The 17,436-nt window shown below is 40.6% G+C and overlaps 1 protein-coding gene across 1 annotated transcript in view; it reads right to left on the minus strand.

The window, feature by feature from the left end:
• Window positions 1–17,436, minus strand: part of Kiaa0825 (KIAA0825 ortholog) — a 442,157-nt gene that overhangs the window by 254,392 nt on the left and 170,329 nt on the right. Inside the window, exon 16 of the mRNA XM_057790199.1 lies at window positions 11,210–11,374. Coding sequence (XP_057646182.1) covers window positions 11,210–11,374 — 165 coding nt within the window. The remainder of the gene's footprint in view (window positions 1–11,209; window positions 11,375–17,436) is intronic.

The following is a 17,436-nucleotide window of genomic DNA, read 5'->3' on the forward strand; positions in this document are numbered from 1 at the left end:
CTTCTAATTTGATTTTCCATCTTAATGTTAAACTTAGTATTAAAGGAACTGAAACAAAAGCAAAGAAACATAAAACTTGGGTTGTATTCTATAATTTAAAGAAATTGTATATGTAAATCTGTATATAATGAGACTTGCAGTTTTTTTAAAGTAGGAAATCAGATAATATGATAAATAATAAGTAGCTAGGCAAAAAGATACAGTATATAGTATACTATACATCATATAGTATACAGGATCCAGAATCCATTATATAGTATACAGGAATCAGCATATAGGATACATCATGTAATACCCAGTATCCATTATACTGTATTCTTCATATACTATACAATATTCAATATTCAGTATTACATACAGTATACCAAAATCAGCATATAGTATACAGAATGTATCATATAGTACCCGGTATCCATTATACAGTATACAGAATATAGTATACAGGAATCAGTATGTAGGATACAGGATACATCACACAATATACATCATACAGTATACAATACACAGTATACATCATACAATATACAGGATACACTCTACATCTCTCCAACAAAAGATTTTAAGAAATTGAAACAGGAGACAAGAAATAGGAATCAGAAGATGAAAATAATAAAAACACATAACAGATAAATATGAGCATGCCACAACAAAACTCATTATTTATACAACAATTGTAGTTTTAAAAATAAATAATAAATAATTAAAAATATTAGAGAAAAAGAGTAAAGAAATGAAAAATTACCTTTTCATATGTTAGAAAAAAAATCAAAACAAGTACCAGACAAATAACTTATGGACAGGATATATAACAAGCTCTTTGAAGCATCCCACCCAACAAAATAAATAAAGTAAACTGAAAAATTTTTGAATAAATATTTTACAGAATAATTTTTAATGTACCTTAATAACAGAACAGTATTATATAATTAATAATGAGGCAAAAGTAAATAAATTACATGATGCTATGTATTCCTTAGTATGACAAAATTTTAAAAAACAGGTAATTCTAAGTACTGCCATGGATGTGAATGTAATGGTTATATATCTGTGGGAATGTGAAAAGCTATGATTCTCCTAAGGCAAATTAGCAATCCCTCAGAGTGTCAAACACTGACAATCATATAATCCACCATTTACACTTCAGAACATTACCCAAGGGGAACATGCTCACATAATGCTTTATTCACGGGGCCCTACACTGGAAGTAACGCAGGTGTCCATCCAGGCTGATAACAGCACTAGGAAGATTCTCACGGAACACGTAGCAGCAATAAACAGAAATAAACAGTCAACAACAGAACATAATATAACCAAAAGAAACAGGTACAAAAGAATGCACAGATTTCAACTTGTGCGAGATTCTGAAACTGTTGGAAGTGACTCCCATGACACAAAGCCAACCTTGTCTCTCAGGATCTAAGTGTCACCCAGAGCTACTTCCTGAAAGCAGAGCTCAATGTGAAGGGCACACACATGTGAAAGGCCTTGAACATGGTGTCTCTCCTGTGCAGCTGACACAGTTTCTACATTGATCAAAATTACTGAACCCTTCACCTAGAATCAGTAGATTTCATTGTATATAAATAACGGATTTGGGACTAGGGATGATAGATCAGTGAGCAATAATGCTTGTTGTAAAACTATGAGGTCCTCAGTTCAGAGCCCCAGAAACCATGTGCAAAGTCATGAAGTGGCTATGTGTGCCTCATTGTCCTGGGCAGGGGGGACACAGAGACAGGAGCATCACTGGGGTTTGCTGGTCACCTAGTCAGGAAAGCAATGAGCTCCAGGTTTACCAAAGAGGGCACTGAACATCCACGACTGGCCTCTGTACATGTGTGCACAAGCATGTCTACATAACAATATACATGCATGCATATATATGCATGCATGCATACATATATACATACTTACCTACTTACACCCAAGCACACATACAAGTGAGAGACTCAGAGTTGTCAGATAGACTTTCTGGTAGGAAGACAGATATTGAGAGGAACCATGGTTAGGAAACAAATATGGCAAAAAACAAAGGTATAGATCTTCTTACTCAACCTCTTGACTTAAGACAAAAGCCTGGCAGCTTTTGTCTCCCACCAGCAAGTCCTTTGCTGATGGCTGATGGACCCATTCAAGGAGTTCAAGACTGGATCAGGACATATCACACCATGGTTCTGGGCCAATCAACCACCCTAGCTGTCTTCAGCTGAGCAACCCTATGTTAGGTGAGGAAAACCCCAGTCCCTAAGAAGAGGCTGGAGCTTTTGGCTTCCTGAGTGCCACCTATGTTAGGCAGAGGGCCTTTTTCTCATGTATCTTCTGCATGTTGTGTAATGCCCGCCTTTCTTCAATGGCAGCTCTGTTTCCACTGGTTGAGTTTCCCCTCCTGCAACCTAGGGCACTTCAGATTTACCATGCCCTTTGATTCTGTAACTGGAAGAGAATGAATCTGATCAAGCTCCTTAGACTATCTCACAAGGACACACACAAGTGGCCTTTACAGTTTCTAAAGATACAGTACCACCAGAGACATGCCATAGCTGTTCAAAGACGATGCTCAGATAAATGAGTATGATGTAGAAGAGAAACATCCCTAAAATTCTGAAAAACTATAACATAGCAGCAGGCTGCAGCTACTCATATTCTGACAGAGGAAAATGTGGCGGGACTAATAAAAACCCAGAGACAGATATTGGGGTTCAAGATGAAAGATCAGAGAAGCAAAGCAGCGAATCAGTAGAGAGCTCTTACCTCTACAAAATCTTCAGACTAAAAAGAGAGCGAGTTCCCGTCTTATCCTACCTTATCTTCTTTAGTGCTGGGATTAAAGGCGTGCATCACCACTGCCCAGTTTGCGTGACTGACTAGTGTGGCTGCTGGGATTAAAGGTGTGTGCCACACTGCCTGGTCTGTGTGGCTGACAAGTGTGGCTGACCTTGCACTCTGATCTTCAGGCAAGGTTTATTTGTTAGATCATAAAGAAAATATCAGAAAATCATTATGTGGGATAAAAAGGCAGGCGACTGCAAACCAACTTTAGTAAGAAGAGAGAGTTAATCTGTGTGTGCATTCTAAAGAGCGCTTTCTTTGTTCCTTTCTTTCCTCCCTCCCTCCTTCCCACCCTCCCTTCTTTTCTCTCTCTCTCTCTCTCTCTCTCTCTCTCTCTCTCTCTCTTTCTCTCTTGTTTTTTTTTTTTTTTCAAGGAAGGGTTTCTCTGTAGCTTTGGTTCCTGTCCTGGAACTAGCTCTTGTAGACCAGGCCAGCCTCAAACTCACAGAAATTCGCCTGCCTCTGCATCCCGAGTGCTGGGATTAAAGGCGTGCGCCACCACCCAGCTTTCATCTTTACTTTTTTAAAGCATTTGTTTGCAGTTTTGAGGACCTGGGGGTGGAGGAGAGGTGCATATGTGTACAAGTGCCGTGGCACACATGTGGAAGTCAGAAAACAACTTGTGGGAGTTCAGTTCCCAGCAAGCACGGGGTGGCCCACAACCATCTGTAATGAGATCTGGTGCCCTCTTCTGACGTGAAGATACAACACTGTACACATAATAAATACATAAATAAACACATCTTTAAAAATTGTGCATGAGTTGCTTATAAAAAATAATGGAGCTTTGTGTTTATATGTGGGTCCTATTCCCAAAATATTTATTATATATATGGACATATTATAAGATCTAAAAAAATAAATCTAAAACACTGCAGGTTATATAGATTTTAGATAATAGAAATGTTTCCAATATTTACTCATGATGCTCCTTCCTATATTATTTGTATCTACAACTTCCCCTTAAAACATGACATACACCTTGTCTAAATTTACAATATATTCCTTCATGCCATGTTTTTTCCTAACCATGTTAAGAATATGTCCCTTCATTTTTGACTAATTTGGTTGATGTATTCCAGATTTTGTCTCTTGGTCCCCATGAAGCTCCCCTTACAAGTCTAGAAAGGACTGACTTTCCAGACTCACAACCCAGCTAACACTCAGCTCCAACTCAAAGAATAAGTTCTATTCTAGCTTTGTAGCTTACTGGGTAAGTCGTTAGTTAACTCTCTTAGTCTCTTTATAGCTCAGTTTGCTCATCTTCAAAAGGGGACTAATAACCCCTCCTCCTTTGCAAAATAAAACAACTCATATGTTTTTACTTGTTTCACTTAAGATCTCTCACTATTCTTCAGGCAAATGCAAATAAAAACCCCAAGAAGGCTAGAATTAGAGCTCATGGAGCTATAATCTATTAAAATTCTATAATCTAGCTATAATTCTATTAATGGAATGCCTGCCTCACCTACCCTGCCCTCTTGGTTTGAATACCAGTGCTGTAAAGTTTAATTAAAACAAAGGTGCCCACACAATGGCTCAAGGGGTAAAGACACTAGCCATGCAAAACAACAAGAGTCCTCCTGAATTTAAACCCAGAAAGATGGAGGAAAGAACTGACTTCACTACATTATCCTCTGACCTCTACTCCATGGTACACACATGCTTCACACACATACACACAACAAATAAATTAATAAAATAAGTAAGATGAAATTCATTAAAATATATCCAAATGATTATAATCAAAAAGTCAAGAAATAATTAAGAGTTGTCAAGAACATGGAGAAATTAGAACCTTCACAACAAGCTGGTGGAAATATAATATTGATGATACTATGGTAGTTCCTCAAATAATTAAGCATAAGTTCATTTTATCAGCCATAAATTCCATTCCTATATAGCAAAAGTTATGAAGATATACGTTCACACAAAAACCTGTACATGGCCGGGCGGTGGTGGCGCACGCCTTTAATCCCAGCACTCGGGAGGCAGAGGCAGGCAGATCTCTGTGAGTTCGAGGCCAGCCTGGTCTACAAGAGCTAGTTCCAGGACAGGCTCCAAAACCACAGAGAAACCCTGTCTTGAAAAACAAAAACAAAAAACAAAAAATAAAAAACAAACCTGTACATGAACATTTATTTTTTATTTTTTATGTTAACTTTTTATTGATTTGCTTGTGAATTTCACACCCCAATCACATTCTTCTCCCTGTTCATTCAAATCCGCCCTCTGCCCTTGCAACCTTCTCTCCAAAGTAAAACTAAATTTAAAAGACAAATCAAAAACCCAAACAAATAAACAAAATCTCACAATGGAAGCTGTAATGTGTCACAGTGAGTCACACAGTTTACCCTTTAGATCCCCTGCACCTTGGCTTGTAAGCTCATTGCAATGCATTGGTCTGGTTGGAGGCCTCTGGCTTCTGCTACACTATCGATACTGGGTCTCACTGGACTCCTCTTGGATATCCCGTTGTTGCCCTGTGTCATGGAGGTCCTAGAGCTTTGAATTTGTAGGTCTGGCCCCTTCACATTCTCCAGCAATTCATACATGTGATGTATGTTGGGTTGGGATAACTCATAGCCCTGAGTCTGTGCCTGGGTGATGCTAGGTTAGTCTGCTTGGCACCTGTCCCTCATCCTCACCACCTAGGAGAGCTCCCCAGCACTGGCCTGGCCAGCTCACCCAATGCAGCAGGCAATAAGGAGCAGGGTCAGGCCTTTGGGTTCAGTTCACAAGACCTACACCACCAGGGCCAGTTCTTTGTTTTACCCAGGTAAGGTGCAGGGCCTGCTCTGCTGAGTGCTGCAGTTGATGGGGGGCAGGGGCAGTTCTCCTGCTCACATGATCCTGGGGCCAGCTTTCTTGCCTGCCACAGGTGGCAAAAGGCAGAGGGGGGGCATCTTTTCCTCACCCATGCTACCACATAGCATATGAGGGGGAAGAGGACAGGGCCAGCTCTCCTGCAACCCCATCAACAGAGTTAGGTCTACTGGGCTGCCAGGGTGAGGTGCAGGGCCTGCTCTGCTGAGTGCTGCAGTCAGTGAGGGGCAGGGGCAGTTCTTCCACTCTCATGACCTCGCACCAGCTTTCCTGCCTGCAGTAGGTGGTGAGGCGAAAAAGGCAAGGAGCAAGAAGCAAGGGGGAGGGGCCAGTGGGGCATCTCTCCCTCACCCATGCCACCACACGGCAGACAGGGAGTGGGCTAGCTCTCCTACTCACATCTTGAGGGCTGGCTCACCCACATCCACATATCTGGTGAACACTGCTGTCCTGAGTGCTGCAGTCAGTCAGTGAGGAGTGGAGCCAGCTCTGCAGTCCTAGCCTCACTGTCTTTGGTAGTAACAGAAGCCATAGACATCAATACATACCGAGGCTGCAGCAGGGCCAAGGACCCAGGCACAGTTCAGGCCCCCATAATGCCATGGCCCAGGGTGGTAGTGCATGGCACTCAAGTCTGTATGGGCTCAGGGCAGTGGAATAGCCCTAGGACACCAACATGGACACAGGTGGTGGCCTAGATCCTGGACATCTGTGTGGCCTTTGGTGGCAACATGGGCTGTGGACATCAGCACAGACCCAGGCTACAGTAGGACCACAGACCCAGATGTGGTCCTCAGCAGCATCCCAGGCAAGGATGTCATCATGGCCCTAGTTGATATCAAGGGTCACCCTGATCTGTGACCAGTAGTAGGATCACCCTTGAACACCAACATGTTCCCAGGTGGCAGTCTGGGTAACTCCTTGTCCTTTACTGGCAATAGGAGCCAAAGACATCAACACAGACACTAAGTATAGATGTAGGGCCATGGACCCAAATATGGCCCTCAGTCACAGTTCAGGTCTGGTGGCACAGGAAACCCAAATGTGTATGGCCCTGGTGGCAGCTAGATACTCAAAAATTAATATGGCTTCAGGTGTCAGCCCAGACTACAGTCCTCTGCATGTCACTGGGTGGCAACAGGAACCACTGACACAGAATGCAGCTGCAGCAAGGCCATGGACCCAGAAATGACCCTCAGCAGCAGTCTGGGCTGGATGTCACCCTGGTCCCCAGTGGCAGCATGAGACTCTTAGATCAGCATGGCCCCTGTGAATATCCCTTCGACACCGACAGGGTCTCAGAGATGCCAGCACTCCTTTGTCAGCCTTGAAGTAAGAATGACTATTGTCTGTCTGAGCGAGCTATGTTGAAGTCCTTTATAGCCTTATCAGAAGAAAAAACATACAATGAAGATTTTAAAAATAATGTACTATTAAGTTGATGTAGATAGGTAAATTATACTTGTGGAAGTAGGGACCTAGGGTTGGTAGTAAGGTCATGTTATGTTTCAGTTGTGTAGACAAAGGCTGTTCATTTGTTTCTGCCACCCAGACCCAAAATAATCACACAGAAACTATATTAATTACAACACTGCGTGACCAATAGCTTATGCATATTTCTAGCTAACTCTTACATCTAAAATTAACCCATTTCTATTATTCTGTGCATTGCCACAAGGCTGTGACTTACTGGGTAAAGTTCTGTCTGGCATCTGTCTCCTTCAGCAGCTACATGGCTCTCTGAGTTTGCCTTCTTTTCTCCTCTATCTCTGCATGGAATTCCCACCTTGTCCTATTTTGTGCTGCCATGGGCCCAAAGCAGCTTCTTTATTAACCAATGATAATAAAACACATTCACAGCATACAGAGGGGAATCCAACATCACAGCTGTATTTCCTTTTTTATTATTTGAGAATTTCACACATGCATATAATGTGGTTTCATCAAATTCACTCCCAATTACCCTCCCTCAGTTCTCCCCCTATCCTTTCAAACACCATTTTTTCTTCCAACTTCATGCTCTTTCTTTCTTTCTTCCTTTCTTTCTTTCTTTCTTTCTTTCTTTCTTTCTTTCTTTCTTTCAACAACTCACGGAGTCCACTTAGTGATACCCGTATTTACCTGGGTATAATAAGACTCTTTAGAGGAGCATAGGCAACCTCTAAGAGGCATATTCCTGGAGAAAATGAATATATTACCTTTTAATATGCTATATTTCCAATTTAAACAGAAGTCTTAGAAACAAGACCACTTTTGTCATGAACATAAATATTATCTTTATGGCATGACATAAATAAGCATGATTACCAACAGAAGCACTTCTGAGATTTTTGGGGAGAAATGACAAAGATACAAACCCTATGAGCTCTGCACATGCGTGTGTGTAAAGAACATACAAATGAAAAGCAAAGCACACACTTATTTGCACGTTTTTGAACAGCATGTTAAGTAAACCTTATCACTCCATGCTACCAAGGTTTCATGTCATGAATAATGGTTCAAGCATTTAACACTTGAAGAAAAAGAAGTGTTTGAAGTATGAGGCTAACTGATTATAATCTTCTGAGAGAATTAAACAAAAGCTAAAGCAGCAGGGGATGGTAAGCTTTACAGGTTATTTAATTTCTGTTTCTTAAGGACTAAATTGGAAGTCAAGCAGTCCTGCATTAGTTTTGTACTAAGAAATCTGCCTCTCCTTTGGGGAAATAGAAAGCAGTGAGAAAAGACAAGAAATCTAAGAGATAAGACTTTAATAAAGAGGATAATTGTCACAGAATCTTCATGTAATAGATTCTGTTTTTTGAAACATTATATGAAGTTACCTAGAACACTGTCATAAGGATAATGACCAGAGAAGATGAAAACTAATAACTTCAGAATAGTAAAGTGAGACTGAAGTAATATGTGGAACAGTCAGAACATCCAGGAGGTTCAGGGACACCATGACTCTGAGCTGTTCAGATATTTCACACAGAAGCAGTGGCAATAATATCAAAGCCATGTATAAGAATGTGCACAAGCTGAAAAAGAAACATAATTGATGTGGAAAAGCAATGGGAGAAAAAGACAATAGTCCCAAAGTTCTCACCTTTCTCCTCAGGATAACAACTGCGGAGTTTGAGCGTGTGACACAAAGAGTGAATTACCTGGCCTACAGGTAGGCCCTCCAAGAGAAGCCACACGAAACCATAACACGGGAACATGTCTGGAATTCTGAGAGGCAGAGACACGGAAGAATAATCTGCAAGCTTGAAAGGGAAATAGGCTGCAGAATGTGGCATTGCAGCAGAAAACAAGGAGGACTGTCTTAAAACAAATGAATGAGAAAAATCAACCCTCAAAAGATATTCTCTAACCAACACACATACACACACACACTGTAGCATATATGCACGCACACACATGCTGTCATGTATATGCATGCACACACAATGGCATAAATGCATGCACACACAATGGCATAAATGCATGCACACACAATGGCATTTATGCATGCACAAACATGTACATATACATACAGTGGCATATATGCATGCACTCACACATACACACACTGTTACATGTATGCATGAACACACACCTAAGCATACACAAACACATAACACAATATCAATTTTTAATTATATTTTTGACAAAGGAATGAGAAGGCATGCTAACTTTGAATAGAAATGCACTACTTTCATAATAATAAATGCCTGTTATCTAAAGATGACAGATAGTCTTGTCTATTAGTTTCCTAGTTGGCTTTCTATTGCTGTGATAAAACACTGTGATCAAAAGCGACTTAGGTAGAGTATGTATTTCACCTTACATTTTTGAGGACTCACTGAAGCATGGCAGGCACCCAGAGGTGAGAACTGAAGCAGAAACTGTGGAGATGCATGCTTCCTGGCTTCTCTTCCATCTTGCTCACCTGCTCTCTTACACAAGCAGGACCACTTGTCCTCAAGTGGTACTCCCCACCATGAACTGAGCCCTTCTACATCAATCATTAATCAAGAAAATGCCCTATATTTAAGGTTCACTCTATGAGATGGAACCCATACCCGAAAATGCTCAGGTAGCCATTAGCTGAAACTAGAAAGTAAATGTAGCACTATAATGGCACTCTGCTACGCTCACAGACCAGTGTCTTGCTCGGCCATCATTAGAGTAGCATCTTCCTGCAGTAGATGGGAACAAATACAGAGGCCCTCATCCAGAAAATGACTTGAAACACTCAGTCCTAACTGGTACATCTTCATGAAACCCGTGTCCACAGGACTGAGGAAGAAAGACTGTAAGAGCCAGTGGGGATGGAGGACACCAAGGAAACAATGCCTTCCTGCCGCAGCAGGACTGGTGCACATGTGAACCCACAGACAGTGGCACCATGCACAGGGTCTGCCTTCTTCCAAGACAGATGGGGCCACAGTGCTAACAGGGAGAAGTGGACATGATCTCCCTCCCTAACCCAGAAGCTATCCTCACCTGACAACTGCTCACAAAGAAAAACTTAGTTTTCTCCAGTGGAGTTTCTTTGAGCATACAATACACACTCAAGGGCAGACCTATGCCCAACTCATTACAAACTCAATGGTATTTTGAGAGACATATTGCTTGTAATGGTTTGTCTAAGCATTTTCTTTTACCCTACAGATATTTTGTTTATATATTATGGTTTCTGATTCTGTGTTTTATGGGTTTCCTATGTGTGTACAAGTGCATATTGTGTATGTGTGTGTATATATGCAGGAATGTGTCTCAGTGTGTACATGTGCATATTGTGTGTGTTGTGTGTGTGTGCGTGTGTGTGTGCGCGTGCGTGTGCGTGCAGGAATGTCTCAGTGTGTACTTGTGCATATTGTGTGTGTGTGCAGGAATATGTCTCAGTGTGTACATGTGCTTCTCATGCTTTTTATTTGTTTGTTTTTCCTTTCCTTTTCTCTGTTTTGTTCTGTTCTGTTCTGGTCTGTTTGCTTTTTGCCTGTTTGTTTTCTAAAGACAGAAAGAAGGAATAGAGCTGTAAGGGTGGGGAGGTAGGGAGGATCCGGGCTGGGGAAACCGATAGAGTATTACATAAAAATCTATTTTCAGTCGAAGAAAGAAAGAAGCTTCAAACTTGCCTACAGGAGGAATTTTCTCAACAGAAGGTTCTCCCCACAAATACCTCTAGTTTATGCCAAGTCAGGACAATTAGTTTATTGAATACAGGGACCAAAGTATCACAAAATACTTGTTATAGATTATTGATATCTTATATGCTAAAAGCAAAACATAATGAATGCTAAATACAACTTAATTATTATAATAGGACAAATGCTTAAATTAGAAAAGAGACCCTTCATTCAATAATGTCCCCTTCACCTCTCTTCGCCACATCCAATGTACATCACATTTGACAGGAGACAAGTGCTTAGTGGTCCCAAACAGAAGCCCTTACAATTAAAAGATTCATGGAACATACAAACAAGAGTCAAAAATAAAATGGTATCTATCAAACTTTGAAAACAAATTTAAAGACAATGTAAGTATCAATAAAGCATTTATATTATAAATGGTAAGTTTCTCATACCTGGAACGCTGCACAAAAAGTCCCAGAGCTGTTCTTCTTCCATGTAGTTCATGAAAACATGTCCAAATGTTTGTGGAGACAGGTGACAATGGTACAGAACCTTAAAGATGGCTTCGACCACACTGCAGCCTTCCTTCTCGCCTTTTTCTATGCCAGGAGCTTGTTCTGGAAAAGAGTAAAAATGTGGGGATCAGTGGATGTGATCATACTCTCATCCCTTCCCTGCACAACATCCTGTGACACATACCCATTTACTGTTTGTACATGAGGAACACACAGTCTCTTGAGGGCTACAATCATTGACTACATGGTTTCAGATGTATCTGGGGATAGCTATAGAAAAAAATACCTGTGAGAAGGACCATAACAGGTTCATTTCAAGAGGGGAGGTCAGTTTTCCTGTATGTTGTAATTCTTTTTTCCCCTTAAGGGAACATTTTTGTCTATATTTCTCATTTAAAAATCATGCATGAGTGAGATTGGCCTGTAGTTCTCTTTCTTGGTTGTGTCTTTGTGTGGTTTTGGTATCAGAGTAACTGCAGCTTCATAAAAGGAATTTGGCAATGACTTCTCTGTTTCTATATTGTGAAATACATTAAGGAGTATAGGTATTAGGTCTTCTTGGAAGTTCTGGTAGAATTCTGCATTGAAGCCGTCTGGACCTGGGCTTTTTTTGGTGGGGAGGTTTTTTATAACAACTTCTAATTCTTCGTGACTAACAGGTCTATTTAGATTGTTCACCTGGTCCTGGTTTAACTTTGGTATATGGTACTTATCTAAAAAAGTGTCCATTTCTTTTACATTTTCCAATTTTGTGGCATACATGTTTTTGTAGTAAGATCTAATGATTCTCTGAATTTCCTCTGTGTCTGTGGTTATGTCTCCCTTTTCGTTTCTGATTTTGTTAATTTGCGTATTCTCTCTCCGCCGTTTGATTAGTTTGGATAGGGGTTTATCAATCTTATTGATTTTCTCCAAGAACCAGCTTTTTGTTTCATTGATTCTTTGGATTGTTTTCTGTGTTTCTATTTTGTTGATTTCAGCCCTCAATTTGATTATGTCCAGTCTTCTACTTCTCCTAGGTGAGTCTGCTTCTTTTTTTTCTAAAGCTTTCAGGTGGGCTATTAAGTCTCCAATGTGTGCTTTCTCCGTTTTCTTTAAGTGGGAACTTAATGCTATGAACTTTCCTCTTAGCACTGCTTTCATATCCTGAGTGAGGTATCCCAGACCCAAAAAGAGGAACATGGGATGTACTCACTCATAATCGGTTTCTAGCCATAAATAAAGGACATTGAGCATATAATTTGTGATCCTAGAGAAGCTAAATAAGAAAGTGAACCCAAAGAAAATCGTATAGTCATCCGCCTGGACAGGGGAAGTAGACAAGATTGCAGGGCAAAAACTGGGAACTTGCGGGTGAGGTGGCATGGGGCAAAGGGGAAATGGGATGAGAAACATGAGAAGGGGAGGATGGGAGGAGTTTGGGGGATTGGGATGGTTGGGATATAGGAAGGGTGGATACGGGAGCAGCGAAGTATATATCCTAACTAAGGGAGCCATCTTAGGGATGGCAAGAGACTTGACTATAGAGGGGTTCGCAGGTGTCCAGGGAGATGTCCCCAGCTGGTACCTTGGGCAACTGAGGAGAGGGAACCTGAAATGAGCCTATCCTATACTGATGAATATCTTACATATCACCTTAGAACCTTCATCTGGCGATGGATCGAGGTAGAAACAGAGACTCAATTTGGAGCAACGGTCTGAGCTCTTAAGGTCCAAATGAGGAGCAGAAGGAGGGAGAACATGAGCAAGGAAATCAGGACCACGAGGGATGCACCCACCCACTGTGACAGTGGAACTGATTTATTGGGAGCCCACCAAGGCCAGCTCGTCTGGGACTGAATAAGCATGGGTTGAAACTGGACTCTCTGAGCATGGCGGACAATGAAGGCTGATGAGAAGCCAAGGACAATGGCACTAGGTTTCGATCCTAATACATGAACTGGCTTTGTGGGAGCTTAGCCTGTTTAGACGCTCACCTTCCTGGATGTAGATAGAAGACCTTCGTCTTCCCGCAGGGCAGAGAATTTGGACTGCTCTTCAGTATCGAGAGGGAGGGGGAATGGTGTGGGGGGGAGAAGAGGAGTGGGGATAGGGGGAGGGGAGTGGGGATATTTGGGAGGAGGGGAGGGAAATGGGAAACGGGGAGCAGGTGGAAATTTTAATTAAAAAAGAATAAAAATTAAAAATAAAATAAAATAAAAATAAATAAAAATCATGCAGATGCAGGATATATGTTTAAAATCTAGATAGCTCAGAGAACTAAAAGTGTACCATGGAAAATCCATTTGTTTTTTGAATTATGCAATCAATTATGAAAAACAAATTATATTTCCTAAATATAATGACACTATCATTTCAGAATGAAGCATTTTTTCAATTAGTTCCTTGATTAAACCTTATGAGTAATTACACAACAATAAAGCTATTTTAATTGTCCTTGTCATCCCTCCTCTGACTCCATTATGGCTTGCTTTAAAGATTAGAAATCAGAGAAAAGGCATCACTGAATTTATATGAAACAAGGAATTGAGAAATAATTCCTATTTTTCTTGTATAATATACAGCTGTATCATAAGAAACAAGAGTATGTATTGAGATAGTATCAACTCATATCTCTTAATATTTTTAATATCTTCTATTAATATTATTTAGGGTCATCGGTAATGAGTACATTTCCTTATTCTTGTTCATTTGAAAGCTTATAACTTTTATTTTACAATTTTATTTCTTACTTTTGCTTTTAAGAGCCCATTTGTACCTGAAAATTAAGAACTAATACCATAGATTTTAGGCAAAAAGCAATGCTAGTTTTTCTTTATATCAATTTCAACCAAATTAACTTTACTTAAATAGTCATCATTGTCCATCCCTGTCTCCTTTGTCTTCTACTCATAGTACACACAGTATGTCTCGAGGGACACTAACTCTGTTACCTTCCTGGGATGGGCATGCAGACAAGGCCTGTCTGGTCAGGCCTGACACCCCTCATCAACCATGATCAGTTCAGAGATGGGCAGGTAGGAAACAGGAAACTTCCTCAAGAATTTGGCTGTAATAATTGGTGAGTGGTGTTCTTTTGACTATATTTGATACACTGGTAGAGTAGCTGGCATTTGCTTTGGGTGGTCATTTGAGGAAGAATGTTACTAAAAATTAATATAATACAGTAAGAATCAGAAATCAGACCACTTTTATCAGAAATAATTTCCCAGTTCTCAAGCATCTGTTCAACTAAAAAGGATTCATTTGGTGTGTCATTTAAATGTGCTTTCCCATTTCCTTTTCCTTCATCAATCTAGTGTTGTAATAAAAGCGGCGGAAAGTGACTGAACTGTCTTTGAAATTTCTTGTTTCATGGAAAAGTCTGCTGGATACTATGGGCCTGAAGGCCGAAGATGGATGCCCCAACGGTACAGAGGAACTTTGCGTGGCTGTACAGGCAGCAAGATATCTCTGTCATTTCTAGAATTTTAGAAGTTACTTACTTCTTGTTTCCTTAGTATTATATCCTTCTGGAGTCTTTGATGGAGTTGAAGAGTGGTTAGTTATAGTTATAGTTTTCCTTAGTTATGATAAGAGATAAAATAGATATAAATATTGTAACTGTAATTCTTACTTGATAACTGTTTTGTTGTATGTAATTTTACTATGTTAAAGTTAAAGCCTTTCTTTTTTGTTTAAACAGAAAAAGGGGAAATGATGGAGGTGGGTCTTCTTGTATTAATCTGTTGCTTTCATTGGTTAATTAATAAACTGCCTAGGCCCATTTGATAGGCCAACCCTTAGGTGGGTGGAGTAAACAGAAGAGAATGCTGGGAGAAAGAAGCCAAGTCAGGCAGTCGCCATGATTCTCCCACTCCAGACAGACGCAGGTTAAGATCCTCCCTGGTAAGCCAGCTCGTGATGCTACACAGAATATTAGAAATGGGTTAGATCAATATGTAAGAGCTAGCCAATAAGAGGCTGGAACTAATGGGCCAGACAGTGTTTAAAAGAATACAGTTTCCGTGTAATTATTTTGGGGCATAAGCCATGCGGGTGGCCGGGTGCTGGGGACGCATCCCCACCGCTTTTATTACAACAGTTACACAGGAGGCATGGTGGGTCCCAAAACATAGATGCAGATGAAGGAAAAGAACTTGTAGAGAGTAGGGGAATTGAAAGGTCAGACAGGGTTGGGGAGAAGATAATCAGAATGTACTTATACACGCATGGAGTTATTAAAGAACAAATTTAACAAAAATTAAGTCATTTTCAAAAAAATGTTCTCATATATGTATATATGCATTTATACACACACATTTATATATAATATATACATGCACACAGAGAGAGAGAGACAGAGAGAGAGACAGAGAGAGAGAGAGAGAGAGAGAGAGAGAGAGAGAGAGAGGTTGTGTTGAGTTGTAATAACTAAGCCTGGGCACCCCACTGTTTCTGATCTCTGCATTTTGACAAGTTGTGCATTTCCAAAGTTCCATAATTGCTTCTGTGTGTGTGTGTGCACATGTGTGTACCACACAGGGTGGTAATACTTCTCCCAAAAGCATAAACTACATAAGAAAATTCCCACTACTCAGTATCACACAAGAGAAATTTCCCTTCCTATAGTTACCTTTATGCACATGGATGATCGTAGCTCTCACCCCTCATCAAAGCTTTCCCCCAGCAGATCAAGGATAAATACTATGCAGATCCGTAAGTAGTCACAATGAAGAAAATAAGTGACAAGGTGTCCAGCCCCAGTTAGTACACCTAGAATACATCTACATCCAAGGTTCAGGATCATCACAGAAAACAGGGAGGGAGGACTGAGAATTAGAAGGCAGCAGTTATCCTGGGACATAACATCTTCCAGTCCTGACAGGCAAGGCGCACCCATGAAATGTCAACAATAAGGTTACCAGAACAAGACCTACATAATAACCGCATGCTCACATGCCAACGTGGATGAGGAAAGTTTCACAGGTCCCCGCCCTAGACAAAGAGCTACAGACAATCAATGGCTTCTGAGAAAGAGAATCAGGTTTTTTTTTTTTCAAGATGAGCTAGTTCCTTGCTTAAGTTATCCAATCCCAATCCCAAGTGGTCAGCTCTAAACACTTGCACATATGAGTAAGAGTAGATGGACTCAAGCGCTTTTACACCACACACATACATGATTTAAATAAACCGAGGTCTTGAATTTTAGAAGCAGTTGCAGGGAACTGGAAGAGTTGTATGGGAGAGAGGGAGGAGTGTTAAATGATGTAAATAGAGTACTCATGTATAAAATTCTCAAAATTAATATTCTTATTATATGTTAGTCACTGGTAAAGATTTGAGGGGCTTGGGCTTTGACTTCTTGGTATTCACTGTGTGAGCAGGCATATGTATGTTGGGTGATAGGCACACATGGAATCATGACAATCATGTAAGAATTTATAACTGTCATTCCTGCTTGTGTCCATTGTCCTGACATAAATGATAGTAATACCCTATTTCATTCTTTTCAAATCTTTTGTTTTCCTTAATGGAAATGAGTGTTTTGCCTGTATGTATATCTGTGTACCACTTGCACACCTGATGCCTGCTGAGGCCGGAAGAGAAAACAGATGCCCTAGAACTGGAGCTGGATGGCATGAGCTGTCATGTGAGTAATGGGAAATGTCCCCCTATCCAGTAGGCCAGGCAGGACAGTGCCAAACAGCCTAGATGTGTTTAGGGCTGTGTCTCTAGAACCTAGTAAAGGCCATGGCCTTTTCCAAAGGCCCAATCACATTGTTTTATTTTCCTTTGGAGTTTTCCCCTTATACCCTTGTGGTATTCTTGTGCTATCTCTCATTTGGATAGTCCCCTAGACCTTGCAAGATAACTCACCTTGGATTGACTTTCTTTAACTTACTTTTTGGGGGATGGGAGACCCATGTTATTTTGCTGCTGTTGGATGGAAAAGGGGCATGAGTGAGGCTCGTGTACGACAAGATAGAATTGAGCATAATTAAATTGCTTTACCATTTTTTGTCTTATTGTTTGTTCTCTGTACCAAAAGGTAAGGAAAGCCCTCATTTCTGAAGATACAGGCACATGGGGAAACCTAAACAAACATAACTAAGTTACTGAGGTTAATTACTATGAGGCCACATTCTTCTTCTATCACACTCCCAACAACTGTGCATGCACAT

The sequence above is a fragment of the Chionomys nivalis genome, chromosome 15 (genome assembly GCF_950005125.1).
Source record: "Chionomys nivalis chromosome 15, mChiNiv1.1, whole genome shotgun sequence".
NCBI classification, from domain to species: domain Eukaryota; kingdom Metazoa; phylum Chordata; class Mammalia; order Rodentia; family Cricetidae; genus Chionomys; species Chionomys nivalis.